Source organism: Notechis scutatus, chromosome 2, assembly GCF_049901735.1.
Source record: "Notechis scutatus isolate UNSWTSFEM ecotype Mainland chromosome 2, rNotScu1.2, whole genome shotgun sequence".
Classification (NCBI taxonomy): domain Eukaryota; kingdom Metazoa; phylum Chordata; class Lepidosauria; order Squamata; family Elapidae; genus Notechis; species Notechis scutatus.
The window spans coordinates 79,583,276-79,601,959 of NC_142010.1; the positions used below are offsets into that span (position 1 = coordinate 79,583,276).

An 18,684-nucleotide genomic window follows, 5' to 3' on the forward strand; every position below is an offset into this window, starting at 1 on the left:
TGGTTTGCAACTGGAAAAGTTTTGTTTCTTTCTGAGCCCCAAAAGGGATTCTTGTGAATTGGCTCATCATAAATGAATTGAACCATTATCTGGAATGAGGCCCACCTCGAGATTCTCACTCACTATTTTTTTTTAATAAAAAAATTATTTGGGTTTTCACAAAACATAATACAAGTAAAATTTCTTTTTTTTTTTTTTTGAGAATAGTACGGTCCCGGGTTATCACTTCTCCATACAGACACAAATTCAATTTCATATTCATCTTTGTGTTCTATTCCATATCTTATTACTATTTCAACATTTTCGCAATAATTTTCCCTTCCCTTAATTTTCTCAATCTTACTTTTAATTATCTCATTCCTTTCTAAATTCAATTATATATATCTTTTTCTAAGTTTCAATACCTTTCTAGTCATCATATTTATACTTTTGTCTGTCCTGTTTCAATTTCATATTTTATTTTCTCATTAAACAAAATTTTCCCCTGTAGTTACTAATTGGAGTATGACACTTTTGTATCTTTTAATTTTTATCCATTCAACTCTTATTTAAAGAGTTCAATTTATGCCTTTACAATTATAACATTCAATATAACACATAACTTCCAGTCTAAATCTGATTGGTACATTCTTAAAATATGCACTAAGTTCTTAAAGAGAAAATATATATATAACAATGATAAATAAAATACCTATTCTATTCCAATTCAGCTCTATCATTAATGTTAGTTATAATCTTTGACATCTTTAACATTTCTTTACAATAGGATATCATACTTCTAGGAACACTTATAATATTTCCATATTTTTTTCATGTTTCTTTCATATTCCTCTTCACTTAAATTTTTATAACACATTAATAATAATTAAAATGTTCCCCTCCTTTCCTAATTTCATTCTCTCATTCTCTTTATTTCATTTAGTTATTAAACATTCCATTACATTACAATGAGTACTTTATCTATCATTTTAATCACACTTGTTTCATATTTTCAAGGTTCATTTCTATTTCTAATATAACAATACTATCTTATGTGCCCTTTCAGAATCCCCCTTTCAATTAAGTTTTCACCCATTATCTCTGTGTCTTGTAGGTTTTCCCTGTTTCTCTATGTCCTGATTCTGTGCTTTATAATTTCTTTTCCTTTCCCTCTTCTCCCTCTTCTTCTCCCTTCCCTTTCTGACCCCTTCTTTCTCTAATTCTGATTCTCTCTTCTGTAATCCTCTCTTCTGTTTCTTTGTAATGTTATAATTACTTTTCAAACTATTCTTTTTTTGAGTTGTTTTTTCAGATCTTAAATTTTTCACTCTCTTTCCCCCCTTTCCCTTTCTTTTCCCCACATAGAAATGGCATAGAAATGGTCATTGAAAATGGCATCTTCTTTGTCCCGCCCTTCTTGTTCTACAGGCATTTCTTGTTGTTTCTCATAGTTCAGGATCTCCATTTCTAAAAATTGAAATACAAAACCAAAAGAACCTCTTCCTTCTTGTGGATCTTCTTTCTGTTTTTTAAGTTCCATTCTCAAATCTTCCAAGAGTAATACCATTTAAAAAAATTTTTTAACAACCACCCGATTGATTTTAGTCCTTTAGATCCAATAGCCAAAAATCCAAAAATCACCAAGTAATCCAAATAATCCAAAGCTGTTTCTTCTTGCTTCTTTTTTCCACTTTCTCCTGAATGTAAAATGTATCTTTTAGGAATCTGGTTAAAATTTCACTGTTAATTCCTTTCACTTCCAGGTGGTCTCCTCCCTTTTTCCAGATCCCACCCTTTTGTTTTTTTCCTTCTTTTAAAAGTTTTTGAGATTCCAGAAAACTTTATTATCCCTTTGACATTTTATTTTCAGCTTAAATACCTGTTAATGTCAAAGTGGATTTTTGCCGAATTCCTTGCTTAAATCTCTTAGTTGTCAATATAGGGAAGAAAAAAAAACAAACCAAACCCTTTCCCTTCCCTCTCTCATTCGCCACTTCAAAGTCTTCTTTGGGAACAATGTTGTTCTTTATAATTCAAATTCCAGGGTACCTTATATTGTTGTTTTTCCAGTTCGACCCAATCAGCCAAAAACTTTCTCTTCTTATCTTCCTCCTGCACATTCTTTTCTGGTTGAGTTCTTCTTTGAGGTGGCCATTTCTGACCATCTCTGCAACTGCCTTTGGGAAAGGGACTAATGGCCAGCTGGGGAGGAGAGATGCAGCTCTCCTCCCCAGCTGTTAATTCAAAGTGGATTTTTGCCGAATTCCTTGCTTAAATCTCTTAGTTGTCATATAGGGAAGAAAAAACAAACCAAACCCTTTCCCTTCCTCTCTCATTCGCCACTTCAAAGTCTTCTTTGGGAACAATGTTGTTCTTTATAATTCAAATTCCAGGGTACCTTATATTGTTGTTTTTCCAGTTCGACCCAATCACAAAAACTTTCTCTTCTTATCTTCCTCCTGCACATTCTTTTCTGGTTGAGTTCTTCTTTGAGGTGGCCATTTCTGACCATCTCTGCAACTGCCTTTGGGAAAGGGACTAATGGCCAGCTGGGGAGGAGAGATGCAGCTCTTCTCGACCCTGCTGGCAGTCTCCCCCCTCTTCACCACCTCTACAGGGTGGCTTAGCCCCGAAACCAGCTGGCTCGGGGTGCTCCAGTAGCGAGCACAAATTGAAACTGCGCACAATCGCAGATTTCGGTCTGTCACCAAAGAAGCTCAAACCTGATCTCAATTCTCACTCACTACTGAAGGCTATTCAAGGGCAATAAGATAATTCTGGAGAAAATCATTTTAGAGGAGACAAATTTTGTACAGGATAGGATCTTCTACTGCATTTACAAGAAACAGATGTTAATTCTCATATTTCTTGTCCTATGACTTATGGAGACAAAAGTGGGTAGAGAAACACCTGATTTCTAAATCTGTAGAGAACAATTAGCACATTGAACTGCAGGCAATGAAGCTCAGTGTGTTCATTACAATCTTCACCACAGGGTAAAATCACTAGAGAACAACAGGGAGGGAACAAACTAAAAATAAAATGGTAATACAATGATGAATAAAATAGAATAGAAAACTTTGACTGTGGAATTTTAGACTCTGGACATATGCCTCACAAAACAGAACAAAGCTAAAGAAAGCAAATATTAGTAAATATGCTACAGTAACAGCAAAACAGAGACAAAAGGAATCTGAATTGATCTCATAACTAAATCTAGGAACAGTAGATTAAGACATGATTTTGATTCTGCCAAGTAGTTGTCAGATTGTGCTATTTCTCTCTGGGTGTCCAAAATTGACATATTCTTTTGGTTGCCAAGAAAGAAAGGAGCTTTGTCTGTATAGACGAAGGCTAGTACTTAAATCTTTATCAATATTCCCATTTCAAGTTAGAATATGTTTACTTTTTGACTGATTTTAACATTTGCATAGCAACATTTTAATATCTCATGTGATGCACCCAAGGAAGATTTAACCCATCATTTCTCATTATCTTTAAGTCACTTTAAAACATTAATCCTCAATGTGGTACTCATGATGCTTCCTTCTCTTTCATGTTGTTAAAAACAAAAAAAGGTGTGTTTTACTGACATTATGATGAAGATGATGATTATCATTACTCTGTTGCTTTGCATGTATACTGAGAACTACTGCATCAGAGACAAACTCCTTGTGTGTCTAATTTTAATTGTGTGAAATTTCAATTCAATTCAATTCAGCTCAGTTCAATTAAGCTCAATTCAATTCAATTCAATTCCTTTTTAAAAAATAAAACAAAATATTAATTTCCATCTTTATTTCCAGTAATGTTTCCAGGTATCACATGAGTCCCACAGACATTTTTAGAAAATAGAACTGATGGGTGACTGCAGTATTTTGCTTGGATATGTGACACATTTATATAGAAAAATACAAACGTGGTAAGAGAAAGCATTCTAGGAATTTAGAAGATTTGGGAGCACATCCTCACCAATATTTTATTTTATAATAGCATCTTGATAACTTGTCATGCTCAGCAAGGCATTCCAGCTATTTAATGATAATATCCATGACATACTCCCAACATTGTAAATGTTTGAACCTTGCTTGAAAACCATAAATCTATATAAACAACACTTTACAGTGGGGCGGGGGGAGAATTATATGCTTACTACAGCTTCATAAGCATATCCTGATAACTCATGTCAGGGAGGATTGTAAAAGAAAGTACAAGCCAATGCTAAACATGGCTCTGGGTTTGGGGTTGGGTGGCTCAGGGAGAATTGCCACCTTTGGTCTTGGATGGGGTGGCACTACCCCAAACAGACCCTGTGCATAATCTAGGGGTTTTCTTGGACTCATGACTCCTGTTCAAAGAGCAGGTGGCAGTCATGGCTAGGAGGGCCTTTGCGCAACTGCGGGTTGTGCACCAGTTACACCCTTTCCCGGACCAATAGTCCCTACTCACAGTCACTCATGCCCTAGTCATTTCCTGTCTTGACTATTGCAATGTGCTCTACATGGGGCTGCCCTTGAAGAGCATCCATAAGCTCCAGTTGGTGCAAATGCAGCAGCCCACATGGCTTTGTGCAGACCTTGGTATACACATGTATCACTCTCCTGTGGGAGCTGCATTGGTTGCCAATTTGCTTCCAGGTGCAATTCAAGGTGCTGGTTGTCACCTTTAAAGCCATTCATGGCTTGGGACCAGGTTATCTGATGGACTGTCTCTTGCCGGTCACATCTACCCGACCCATCAGAACGGGGAGGCAGGGAATGTTGTGGGCCCAATTCCCGAGGGACATACACCTGGTGGGATCCAGAAGAAGGGCCTTCTCCGTGGTGGCTCCCTCTCTCTGGAACATCATTCCCACAGAGATTAGAATGGCTCCCACTCTAATACTCTTCTGGAATGCACTGAAGACCTGGTTCTGCCAGCAGGCCTAGCGAACCCAGAGCAGGATGGAGCCCATTAAATGGCTTGTGTGATCTGCTGTCATTGGGGCGGGGTGGGTGGGAGTTGTGGGGTGATTTTGTTGTATTGTGCTTTATTAATTTATTTGATTCTTTTTGTTAGTTTTTATTGTTTTAAATGTGGTTTTATATTCTGTAAGCTGCCTTGAGTTGCCATGGGCAAATAGGGGACAATATAAATTCAATCAATCAATCAATAAGAAGAAAGTGCCTTATGCCTAGTTCATGAAGACATCACTGAGATGATAAATGTACTCCTAATTTGCATCACAAGTGACTGCAAATCAGTTCTTCCTGTGTATATATGAAGAATCTGTATACATCCAGCAGAATAAGTTGAAATTCTAAATAAAAAGATTATCCTTGGTCTGTATGTTCAGAGTGGATATAGAAGCCCTTTGATCTACATCTGAATCAAGTTGTCCTTACCTGCAATTCATGCATTATTGCATGGAATGGAATGGAATGCAGGTTTTATAGTTGTACAAATTTTGCACTGTGGCACAGATACCAAAACTTGTGAAAAAAAATTACTATTTTAGACAAGAACACCTTTAATGTGTACACTGAATAATGTGACTCTGCTCCTTATAACCTCAACTGAAAAAATACAAAAATTGTATGGAATTATACTCAGTAAAAGGCTTGATATAGCTGTATGAATGTTTGAATTTCAATAATAATTACAAATGCAATTCTTTTCATCTGAACGATTACAGGTGTCCAAAAGCATAGCAAGGTCTTATGGTACACATATACATAGGATCTAGATTGGGTCACTGATTCAAGGGAGAAACCAACTTTTCTCCAGTGCCCATCAATCCTTGAATTTTTTAAAATTTTTATCCTGCCTTTTTTCCCATTTGTACAGAGATTTCAAAGGTAATTTGCTCACAGAGATGGGCTTGCATGCTTCATAATAAATGCATGTTGGCTAAGGTTATGTTTCCAATTGAGAATGTGTCAGGAACATATAGGTTTTTGTGAATTTTTAAAAACCTTCAGACTGAAAAAAAGACCAAGTTTGATAAAGTCTATCATGAGTAGCTGGGATGTTGCTGACAGGTTCAGCAAAATCTGCTTCCTACTGCAGAAAGAAGGGAATATCAGAGTGGCTGATATATTTCTGTTCTCGCTGACATCTACCAGGCTGGTGCAAGAAGCAGCAGGGCTGCCAAAGGCTTTTTTATATTACCCTGTGCTTTGGTTCATAATCAGGGTTTTGTGGCAGTGGTGGCATTCTAATTTTTTTACTACCGGTTCTGTGGGTGTGGCTTGGTGGGCATGGCAGGGGAAGGATACTGTAAAATCTCCAGTCAGAGGTGCTATTTCCTGGTTCTCCGAACTACTCAAAATTTCTGCTACCGGTTCTCCAGAGCTGGTTAGAACCTGCTGAATACCACCCCTGTTTTGTGGGTCTTCTGGCAGGTGATTATAATTATAGCCTTACCTGCCTTTTGTTCAATGCTCTTTGTTTACTTGTAGTTATGCTTTATATTTTTGCAATGACATTTGCTGTTTTACTGATTGCTATATGCCACCCAGAGTTGCTTCTTGTGAGTTGGGTGGCTCAGAAGTTTAATATGATTAATAAATAAAACATTGAGACACTCTGTGGTATGAAACTTGGGTTCGTTATGTAGTGTACATATTTGTTTTTATAAGGATGCCCTTATAAGCTGTTCAAAGTTTTAAAGTTCCTGAAAAATAATATTCCATGTCATCGATGAAAATTCTCAGTCATCCAGGAAGAAATGTCTGGAAATCAAATCATGGCAATTGGACTTATTTTCTTGTTGGTTTGAGATATTTCACTGCTCATCCAAGCAGCTTCTTCAGTCTCAATATGTTTTAGTTATAGGAGGAGGCACATTCCAACAAATCTCTGCCTACTTAGATTCCCCCTAACCATCTTGTTCAGATTGAAGAAGCTGCTTGAATGAGCAGCAAAACATCTCAAACCAACAAGAAAATATCTCCAGTTGTCATGACTCCATTTTCAGACAATAATCCATGTCCTTTCCTCAACCTGCTCACTGAGCTAGAATTTGACTGTTTTCTTTTGGAGCCCATATCAGACTTTGCTCTCTCAGATTTTGGCTGAAACAAATCCTTTGAAGGTGAATCTCTCTCATTCACCTGTTTCTAACAATAGTCATGGCTCACAGAAACAAGATTATATATTCTTCTACAATTGTTTCAGGCTTGTTTTTTCCCCTTCTATGCCAAAGTTTGCCTTTGTGTTTGATTGGGCTGGACTTCAGTATTATTCTTCATACCCATTCTTTGCATTAGCTATACTCTATCCCATGTTTTTAGGGCCACAACTTTTGCTTTTCTTGAGCTATCTTGGTGCCTCATTTGCCTGGAGAGCTATTTGCTCTGATTCCCACTGATAACATGCCTGTTGAGTCCAAATCCTGGGCGAGTGAACTTTCTGTTTCCATTTTCTATTCTCTTGGGATAAATAGTATGTCTTGAACAACTGTCCTGCCCTACATAAGAGGTACTACAGACAAAATCAGTAAGATACTACACAGGCATCACATCAAGACTGCCTTCAAAACAGACAGAAAAATAGCAGCCATCCTAAGAAACCCCAAAGATAAAATTGACCTGGAAAACCAAGGCATATATGAAGTCCCCTGTGCATCATGTCCTGCCACATACATTGGACAGATCAATAGAAGAATAAGTACCTGCCTGGATGAACACAAAAATGCAGTAAAAAAGCTGGAACACACTTCCTCATTAGTCCAACACATGAAAGCAACAGGTCATAGCATCAACTTCAATGGCACCAAAACCCTAGCCACTATAGAAAACCCCAGCCACAGAATTATCAGAGAAGCCACAGAGATTGAAAAAAAACCTGAAAGCATGAATAGAAGAGATGATTCCACCAGACTGTCAATTATTTGGAAGCCTGCACTCACAAACAAAAAAAATCTCCACACCACAAGCCAGGCAAACACCTGGGCACAAACAGATCCCCCTGATACCTCCAGCTCAAACATACCCCAACCAGGCACTCAGATGAAACCTAGCTTCCTAATAAATGATAGCCATCCATTTACCTGGAGCCAAGCTGCACTAAAGGCCTCCAATAAAGGGACACAATGTTGCCAGGCAATCAAGATACAAAAAGAGCCACAAAACAGACAAAAGATATTAGAAACACCAATCAAGCAGAACACAGCAAACTCCAAGACCAATAAGCACAGACCAAGACTCCCAACCAATCAGGATGAAGAAAAAACCATTCTGGCACAGCAATAGGCTGCCCCAAATTTAAATCTGAAACCACTATAAAAGTCTGACTCACAGATGAATACTATACAGAAGCCTGATGATGGCAGATGAGATTCTGCCGAAACGTTGCTACAACTTTAAAAGCACAACTACAATGACGTGGGAAAATACCCGAACAAAGCTGAATGCCATACATGTAAGTACCCGCAAAAACTTAAGAAAACATATATATATATTCATATATATCCTCTATTTCATATATATTTCACATATAAAGTCATGGAATCAATTATTAACCAATCCATTAACCTCCACTTAGAGACAAACAACCTACTCTCTAATAAAAAATTTGGTTTAAAAAAAAAACCTATCCCGTAATCTGCAACTCTTACACTGCAAAAACATATGGACTACACAACTCAATCAGGGCAAAGCAATAGACGTAATCTACATAGACTTCTGTAAAGCCTTTGATTCAGTGGTACACGACAAACTACTCCTAAAACTAAAATCTTATGGTATCTCTGGACACCTACATAACTGGTTAGAAGCATTCCTGTCAAACAGACAACAAATGGTCAAAATTGGGAGTGTCCTATCAAATTCTGTACCTGTCAACAGTGGTGTCCCCCAAGGCAGTGTTTTAGGGCCAACTCTCTTCATACTCTACATAAATGACCTCTGTGATCATATTAAGAGCAACTGCGTACTCTTCACTGATGATGTAAAGCTATTCAACACCATAGACAATACTACTACCCTCCAAAAAGACCTTGACTATGTATCAGAATGGTCAAACAAATGGCAACTTCAAATCAACAAATAAATTCTCTGTCTTACATACTGGCAGAAAAAATCAGAAAATAAAATACAAGCTAAATAGTCAAGACCTTGTTGAGGATCCAAACTTTGTCAAGGACCTTGGAGTACTCATCTCAAATGATCTAAGTGCTAGAGCTCACTGTAAGTACACAGCCAAAAAGGCATTAAGAGTTGTTAATCTAATTCTACATAGCTTCTTCTCTGGTAATATCACACTACTAACTAGAGCATACAAAACATTTGCTAGACCTATACTTGAATACAGCTCATCATTCTGGAACCCATATCATGTATCTGATATTAACACAATTGAAAAAGTCCAGAAATATTTCACAAGAAGAGTTCTCTGCTCCTCTACTCATTGCAGAATACCTTATGCCACGAGACTTGAAACTCTAGACCTAGAAAACCTAGAACTACACCGCCTCCGGTCCGATCTAAATATAGTATATAAAATCATACATTGCAATGTCCTACCTGTCAATGAATATTTCAGCTTCAATCATAACAATACAAGAGCACACAATAGATACAAACTCAAGGTTAACCGCACCAAACTTGACTGCAGAAAATACAACTTCAGCAACAGAGTGGTCAATGTTTGGAATACTCTACCTGACTCTGTGGTTTCTTCTCCAAACCCCAAAACTTTAACCTTAGACTGTCTACTATTGACCTCACCCCCTTCCTAAGAGGCCTGTAGGGGGGCGTGCATAAGCGCACCAATCGTGCCTACCATCTCTGTCCTATTGTTTTTTATTTTTCTTATAAGTATCTATCTCATGTATTCAAAACTATATTTATTCTTATACCTGTATCTTGTAAGCGATTGACAAATCAAATAAATACTAAATACTAAATTTCATTTTTTTGTCCTTTTCCTTTCTACATTTTCCAACATATTTTACAAAATCTATACATTCCTCTCCACCAAATATGTTGGTGGACAGATTTTTTTCATTTCTATGGAATGTTTTTCTATTTGTCATTTGGTAAACTCTACACATGGTATGTGTAGGTGAGTATATTAAGTGAGACATTGACTACATAATACCATAATACCATTTGAACACAAATTATTGAATTCTGAATACAAGAGTTGGAGTGATGCAGCAATTAAGGTGATGGAATATGGCTTGGGAAAACTCAACTGAAATCTGTCCCCAACCATGAAAACTCAATGGTAATTTGAATTTCACTTTCACTCTCTCTTAATCCAGTCAACCTCAAAAGCTTGTAATCTGATTTAAAAAAAATAGAAATGATGCTGCACTTCAATGGTTAGATGATCTAGACATCGGTATTTGAAGATAGATCTTTTTAATAATTATATTTTATTACGCTCTATTAATCTAGATGAAATGTTAATATATATTGCTAGTCCATGTATGATATGCCATATGCTAAATAAATAAATTGTGAGAATAAAATGAAAAGAAAGGAAAATCTCCATTCAGGAAAGATAATAAATATAACAAAGTAATTAATAAAGCATGGATAAACAATTACTTATGTCCATTTTGTAGTCTTTCTATATGCATTTCGTTAGCTACATTTAATTACATTAAGTCCCTTCTAATGCTTTTATGAAAAAGAGTCCAGTAACAGCCTGTAAATTCTTATCAGAAGCATCAACACCTAAGATTCTGAGTCTGATATCCTCCAGTATTTAACTTTCAGGTCTTGATATTGTAAACAAAGTTATTTTCTGTTTTCTGTCCCTGCCCTACCAAATAACTCCCCATAACAGATTAAGAGAGAAGACTGGGGGAATTCCAGACATTGATCCATACCAACACATAAAAGTATTTATGAAATATACTTATGCATCTTCCCTAAATCCTCCGTCCCCAAAACTATGTGAATTTGAAGTAGAATTTAAGATTAATTCATGCTTAGAAGGTTGAAAGTAACAAGTAGCAAGACAAGTTACTAAACATTATACCATGAATTGATTGTCCTTCTGTTTTAGAATCCTTCCTCATTATTTGTTATAGTTTAATTTCTGTAAATTTCCAAGTTTAATTCAGCTTTCTCATTTAAGCCTAGAGGCTAAGAACCTGGAATCCCTAGGGGCTGAAAGAGAATACAATACCATTATACAGGAAACTATTTTATTTTCAAAATGTATTTAAAATGGCAGTCCTGGCTACATGAACCCTTCTTCCCTACATAATGAAAAGAAGCAGCAATGAAAGGAATGGAAATATGTGCTAAGGTATTATTGTGTCACTTAAAAACATAGCTGTCATTGCTATTCTTGTTGAACTTGTGAATATATCTCAAATTTTATTCTCAGATTTGTCATCTTACTGCCTTGTGCTGAATCTGAGCTTGTTGGCTTGATGACACGATTCGCATCTTCATGAAGACTGCCAAACCAGTCTTTTAGACGGGATGCAAGATTTCGCAGTTCCTTGTCTGTGCAAGCTGCAAAAAGAATGACAGCAATTACATGACAGATAACATCATAAACATAGCCTTATCAAAGATTATTTTTGTTTACTGCCTCAAGAATAAACTTTGATTCCAAGATCACTGAATTTCAAACAGAAATTATACAGCAGATCAAAGGGTGAAAGTGCATCAAGAACACACAAAGCAGCAACACAAGATTTATTATTATGTTTGAATTTTGGCTAAATGGGAGACATAATTTATGATGTACAATCTGGACACAAATCCATCTTCTGTTGCTTCTCAGTTTTATGTGGGATTTTTCTATTTTTTGGTAATAGGTATCACCTTTTAGATCTCCCAAGAAAGGGCATCAATCAAACAGCAGCAGGGAAAAATAGCACTGCTATTAGAACAAGACCCTGGATATAATTTATAACCTTGTTTGGTTTAGTTTAAAGTTATTGCTATGCCAGTAGGAAATCTTTTAATGTAAGGTTTCATGTTTTCCAGTTCGATGGCATTTTTAAATCCCTTCTCTATTGTTAAAGTTTATTTAAACATGTAGCAGGCACTAAAGCATTTCAAATATAAGACATTATAAATAAAGAGGTAGAAAAGTACACAAAAGCATACACACACTGTTGTATGTAAGTGTTTGCATGCATTTGTAATCTTTAATACTGAAACATTAAATAATTCTGTCCAGAATAAAATATATATAGATGGAAGTAATTCATTAGAAAGTGTGTTGTTGGTGTAATTAAAGAAAGAGAACAAGCATGAACAAAGCAACCTTAAATTAAATCATTCTTCATGTGATGTTAATTTTTCATCCAGTGCTGAGAAGCTAAACTTTAGTTTTCCAGCCAGCATTGTTATAGCAAAAATAGCAACTTACAACAGAAATTAAATTAATTTCTTATGTTGCACCGTTTTATATGTCTTGGGGAAAATAAACAATAAGCTTATACTAACATCAATTATTAAATATTATTTCTTAATCCTTCCAGTGTCCTTAAGATCTATCAGTCAACATTAAGAACCACTTGGTTACTACCAGTAGTTATAGAACATGTACTGATCTGAGCACAATCCCTGCAATGCAATCAACACATTCATATAAAACAATTCTAAGGAGGCATTCCACCATTTATAATTATTTTTATAGTCATTTCTTAATGATTTCCAAAATTAAAGAAATTTAAAAGGATTTTTACAGCATAAAGATTTCCCTGTTGTTTCCTTACATCGAAACCCAATGCATCCAAGTTGTCTTTTCATACGATTAAAATATTTGTTGTAATTGATATAGCAACCAGCTAGATGACAGTACCAACCTGCCCTTGAAAAACTAAGAGGTTGGGTGGGAGATCTACCTGGAAATTGTAAACTGTAGCCAAGATAGAATTGGGGAGGGGGAATCCTAAAAGTCAAACTATTTCTATATTGTTTCCAAGAAAAATATATGGAATTTACCTCAACAGTTTACCATTTTATTCTAGATTTACATAATACTGAATAGGACTCTAGGACAGGGGTCTTCAAACTTGACAGCTTTAAGACTTGTGGACTTCAACTCCCAGAATTCCTCCTCCAGTCCTGTTAGCTCAGGAATTCTGGGAGTTGAAGTCCACAAGCCTTAAACTTGCCAAGTTTGAAGACCCTTGCTCTAGGATATAAACTACTCTTCAAACAGTGTTAATTTCAGGTGTAATTAGTTTAAGACAAAAACTGAAAACTAAGTTCTTAAACTCATATTATTATTATTATTATTTTAAAAAACCTGAATTTGCATAATTTGAATTTCTGGTTGATTTTTCTTTCAAATATATTTCACAGAAATAATAGACATTGAAATAGCACAGAAATAGTAAACACTGAATTTCCAATCGGAGTCAAGTGTGTCTAATCCTGTATGTTCCCCATGTTCCCATTTCTTGAACACATACTGTATGTATGTATACTCAAGTAGCTAATTCTTAGCTACATACAGCATGAAGTTATAGGACAAATGTAAGTGTCTTGAACAGGAATTAAAATTGTAGATTCAATAATTATATTAATTGCAGGTATTGTGCCAAGCAATAATAAAGGAAATGCTGTCATGTTAAATTCTTGGATTTTTCAGAATAGGATCACAATTACATTTTTTTATTTGGTGACAGTCCTTTATAATGATTATCCCTTTGCAATCTCTTAATGGTTTTACTATTTTTTCATGACATCTAGATAAATGTATCTACTATTCGTTTCTGTGATGCATGTTTATTGGAGAATATATAAATTTTTGTTCTAAATTTCTGCTAAGCGATTAGTGGCCAGCAGAATCCATTATTTATGAGAAAGGACAGAAAAGATGTTCCAGCTTTTCATTATCTTTAATGATAGAATTCACATATTCAAGCCATTTTATTATTCTTCACATGAGTTCATTCAAAAAATTAAGTAACATTATTCAAATACAAAAGAAGATTTTCCTCCATGCTTCACACAGTAATCCATGAATTAATGGACATGCTTCACATAATAACCTACAATGTAATATCTCCGTTCACTGCATATTCTAATATAGTCCCTGAACTATCTCTATACAGCCCAACGAATGTCATTGTGTTGTACAAAGCTAGGAAATTGGATTTTTATTTAGTGCAAGATACTTTTAAAAATAGTTTAAAAACTGAGCAGGAAGGAGAGAGAGTACAGCAAAGGACAGAAGTGGTAGTCACAAGGATTATATATCAAAATCAAAATCAAATTTAATTGCATGAGCCAATATAATTAAAAGATTGTATCAGAACATCCAGAAAAATGGACTTTTATGTAGGAAGCCAAAGAACAGTCTTAGCCGCCAAAGAGCAATCACAGCAGCCACATAGTGTGTGTGTGTGATACACACACACACACACATACCTACATCTACAAAGAGAGAGAGACATACATGCATCTGATGGAATCTGTTAGGGATAACATTGGTTACCTAACTTAGTTTGGGTAAAATAATATATAAACTATGTTAGTGAGTTTAAGTGTATGTATCACTTTAAACTGTAAACCATGTATTTTGGGTGCGGTTGTAAAATCACCATAAGAGGGAGCAAGAGAGCTCACTGTTTGCTCGGCTTTTACTGGAATGCTGACAATGAAGGATTGATGGTGATAAACTGCGTGTTTGCTGAGAAGAAGAAAGGAGGTTTGATTTTCTTCATATCTCTGACTGCAAAAGAGATATATCACAGGACTGATTGATTGTAAGTTTACTGACCTCTTTTTCGACACTGGACTTTGCAAACTGAATAACCCCCGGATGGACTGAACTTAGTGTATGATATATGGACTGTTTTGACTATGCTATAACTCTTGCTGGAATAAAAACTATTTAACTTGCACAGTGTATCTGTCTTACTGAGTGTAAGCTACAACAACGTTTTTATCTCACACATATCTGCCTGTCTGCTGGACTGCCGTTGCACGTTCTGCTAGGGTGTATATCCCTAACAGAATCCCAATCAGCTTGTGTCTACAATAATTCTGTTCTGCATTCAGTTTGCAAAATATCCTTACAAGACTTGTAATCAGCTACAAGATTTGTAATTTACTCTTTGCTCAGTGCATGGTCTGGACTGCAACCACAGGATAAGTGATTGTCAGCATTAACAAGTTATGTTTGGGCCTCTGATTTCTAGTGAATGCATCTAAGGCACTAAGTCCTATTGTTTCAGGAATATTTCTGTCTAATTCTTAACCAAAAAAGCAATTTTCAGCAAATGATTCTGATATTTTCAATAAGTATAATTTAGTTTGTTTCATCGGTCACGTTGTGCCCTTCAGATTATTTATAAGAACTATATCTCTCTTAATTTTAAGACACATTAATTCAAAAATGATTGCAATGATTTACGATGCCAATTGTGGAGGACCATTGCAATCATTTTTGAATTAATGTGGGCATAAGTCATCAACCACTTGCATTTGCTTTTTAGCAACAACCCTGTGCTATTATTTCATGTTCAGACAGTTGATATTAAGATGCTGGAACCATATTACACAAATCAGAATATATATAATCTCTCTCTCTCTCTCTCTCTCCACACACACACACACACACACACACACACACACAGAGAGAGAGAGAGAGAGAGAGAGAGAGAGAGAGAGAGGACCTTAGGAGTCTTCTAGTCCAACCCCCTGCTCAAACAGGGGATCCTATACCAATTTTGGACAAATGCTGTCCAGTTTCTTCTTAAAAGCCTTCAATGATGGAGCACCCACAATTTCTGAAGGCAAGTGGTTCTCACTGGTTAATTGTTCTCACCATCAGGAAAATTCTCCTTAGTTCTAGGTTACTTCTCTCCTTGATTAGTTTCCATCCATTGTTTCTTGTCCTGCCTTCTGGTGCTTTGTAAAATAGGTTGCCCCCTCTTTTTTGTATCAGCCTCTCAAATATTGGAACACTGCTATCGTGTCACTCCTGTCCTTCTTTTCACTAGGCTAGAAATACCCAATTCCTGCAACCATTCTTCATATATTTTAGCCTCCAGCCCTCTAATAAACTTTGTTGCTTTTCTCTACACAAGTGTGGTCTTACCAAGGGATTAATCTCTTCTATTCACTCATCTAAGAATACTGGGCCTCAGGCAGAACATTGGGGTACCCAGTTGGTAACTGCATAATTCTAGAGAAAAAGTAGTAGCTGTTTTCAGATGATGCTGAAAGTACTACAAATGTACTTCTGCAAAGCACTTTAAAAAAAAACCTGAATCTAAAGTGGTGCCTAGCCTTAGTCATCAAAATACCTATATTATCTTTTGGTGCTTAAAAGAAATTGAAATTATAATTTCTGCTTTCACTGAGAATTTACGACTACAGAACAATTAATGGAACATCAGGCAAAAGGCAAGAAATTCTACTGCTTTAATTTTATGCCAAAATTTGAGTCTGATGACAAATGAAGCTTCAGTATATAGTCAGGACTAAGCTAAGGCTGTACAGATGCCAATAAATTGTCCATCTTTTTTTGAGTAATGTTTATGTAATTGTTTAAATATTTATTGGTAGATCTGCTCTCAGCAGAAACTACCATTATTCATTTAGTGAAATTAAAAGCATGACTTGTATCCTTAGGCACGGTATGTTTCTGGTTCTTGAAAATAGCTTAGAAGGACAAATGAGCAGTATCCAATCTGTTAAAACTGCCTGCCAGGTTCTGTATGCTTGTCTCCTTTACCTGCATAGTCAGTTTTCTTTTGGAAAGCTCAAAGCCCTTTGGCACACATATTAAATATTATAATGAAAAGTTGAAAGTTTGGAAAATTCAGATTGTTTTTCTCCACACTGAACTATTAATTAGTCTAAAGGAGAAAGTATGATAATCCAAGCTATCTCAGCATGCATTTTAATTATAATCATGAGCAATATTTGAGCAATCTGATTCTGAGATCCAGATGAAATTCAGATGACTTTAAATGATATATTCCACATGTATAAGAAAAGGACTGCAAATCAATGCTGTAATGTGTACCTAATTCAGAGACAGTGTATTTTTGCTATATTATAGATTAATGAGGTTGTTCTTTAAAACAGAGGAACTTTTTTTCATAATGGCTTCTTCTGAGAGACCCTGATGGCTTCAACTCTGATAACATTCAGGACATTAATGAAGATATGGAGGCTCTCCCAGGACTCTGAGCAGGTTGATGGCAGAGCCCCAGTAGAAAGGATTTTTTTTTTTTGTATATATATGCCTGTCTTCCAGCTATAGAAGAATATTTCTCTTTTAATTTTAAGATTAGGAATTGAGAGGCCTTCAGTCAGTAAATAAATAGGAAAGGGTTTTCTCCCCTGAAATGGGTGAGAATATGCAGTTCTTAGGAACCTGTATATTTTTTAGATATGGGCAATTCATATTTGCAGGAGTTCCCAAGAACTGTCCATGTCTGCACAATGTCACTGATCAACCTTCAAAGAGCAAAGGCTTTGTCTAGGTAATTGCTTTCAATCCTTCCCTCATATCTGATCCTATAAACAAAGTCAAAGAGAATAAGACTCTATACTAGTAGCTGTGAGATGAATAATGGTTTCTTAGAGAAGAGTATCCTAAATTAAAAATTAAATTAAGTTAAATTAAATGAATATTTTGTTCTCGGGACCCCTTCCCACATTTAAAAATTGGGGAAATGTTGCTTATGTTAGGGAAACTCTTTTGTTTGTATGGGCTATGTTTATCAATATTTACCATAGTAAAAATTAAAATGCATTTTTTTAGAGTTTAACATAAATAAAACATTATTCATGAAAAAAAATTGCACTTTTGAATCAATAAAAATAATGATAATGAGAAGACTGACATTGTTTTAAATGTTTGCAAATATTGTCAATATGTGACAACTAATTTTTATTTTGCAGAGTACTGAAAGGGTCTTCAGACCATACTTTGAGAAACACTGTCTCAGACCAAATACACAGATCTATATAAAAGCTGAACTTTTAAAGAAGCAAAGCCTAAATGAAACAACATGAATACTGAGGGCTCAGCTTTCAGAGCTGCATAGTTAGAAAGAACAGCAGTTCAGTCTTTTTACATAATTTATACCAGAAACGTCCAGTTAATTAATGCTGTGAGAACTTTGAAAAGATATAGCAATTTAGTTTACTCAAATATCCCAAAATCTGAATGCTAATCCCAGGCTTACATCAACTACTGTAACATACTGGGCAGGCAGATTTATTTCTTTATATTATGCTACCTGCAAAGGTGTGCCAGATGTTCTTTTCTCTTGAGACAGTCTTACTTTCTACAGCTGCAGTTCTACCATTAGTGTTGCTTATGTTAGTGTGCAATGTATTTGTGGGAATTTTCTGCCTACAATTTTAAGAAAAGTGGAAAATGTGCTGCTGTGGGGAAATGTAGGATTGTTGCAAAGGGCTGTTCTGCCTGTTATTTGGGCAGGACTCCTATGTCTTTAGTAATTTAGGGAGTGGTCTTAGGGTTCTTCATTTTCCCCACAAATATTGTACATATCTGTGAATAGACATGTAAAATATGAAGGGTACCTGAGGTCAGACTGTCTATTCCATTCACCTCTAAACAAATTAGAGGTAGAATATTCCTATGAATTTGCTCTATGTTAAAATATAAAGCCAAGGTAATTAGAAAAAAAGCAAGATAACAGCAAGAAATCCTGCTATATCTGAATTAAAAAATAACCTCCAGTAAAAAAGTAGATTACTTCTCAACTCCTGTGCACTCCCCTTAATTTCTGCTGTTTCCTTATTTATT

The 18,684-nt window shown here is 35.7% G+C and overlaps 1 protein-coding gene across 2 annotated transcripts in view; it reads right to left on the minus strand.

The window, feature by feature from the left end:
- Window positions 1-18,684, minus strand: part of SPOCK1 (SPARC (osteonectin), cwcv and kazal like domains proteoglycan 1) — a 528,048-nt gene that overhangs the window by 28,468 nt on the left and 480,896 nt on the right. Inside the window, exon 7 of one of the 2 annotated variants that reach the window (XM_087955273.1) lies at window positions 11,322-11,438. The exons of the other annotated variant lie outside the window; for it this stretch is intronic. Coding sequence (XP_087811399.1) covers window positions 11,322-11,438 — 117 coding nt within the window. The remainder of the gene's footprint in view (window positions 1-11,321; window positions 11,439-18,684) is intronic. 2 annotated transcript variants of the gene reach the window in all.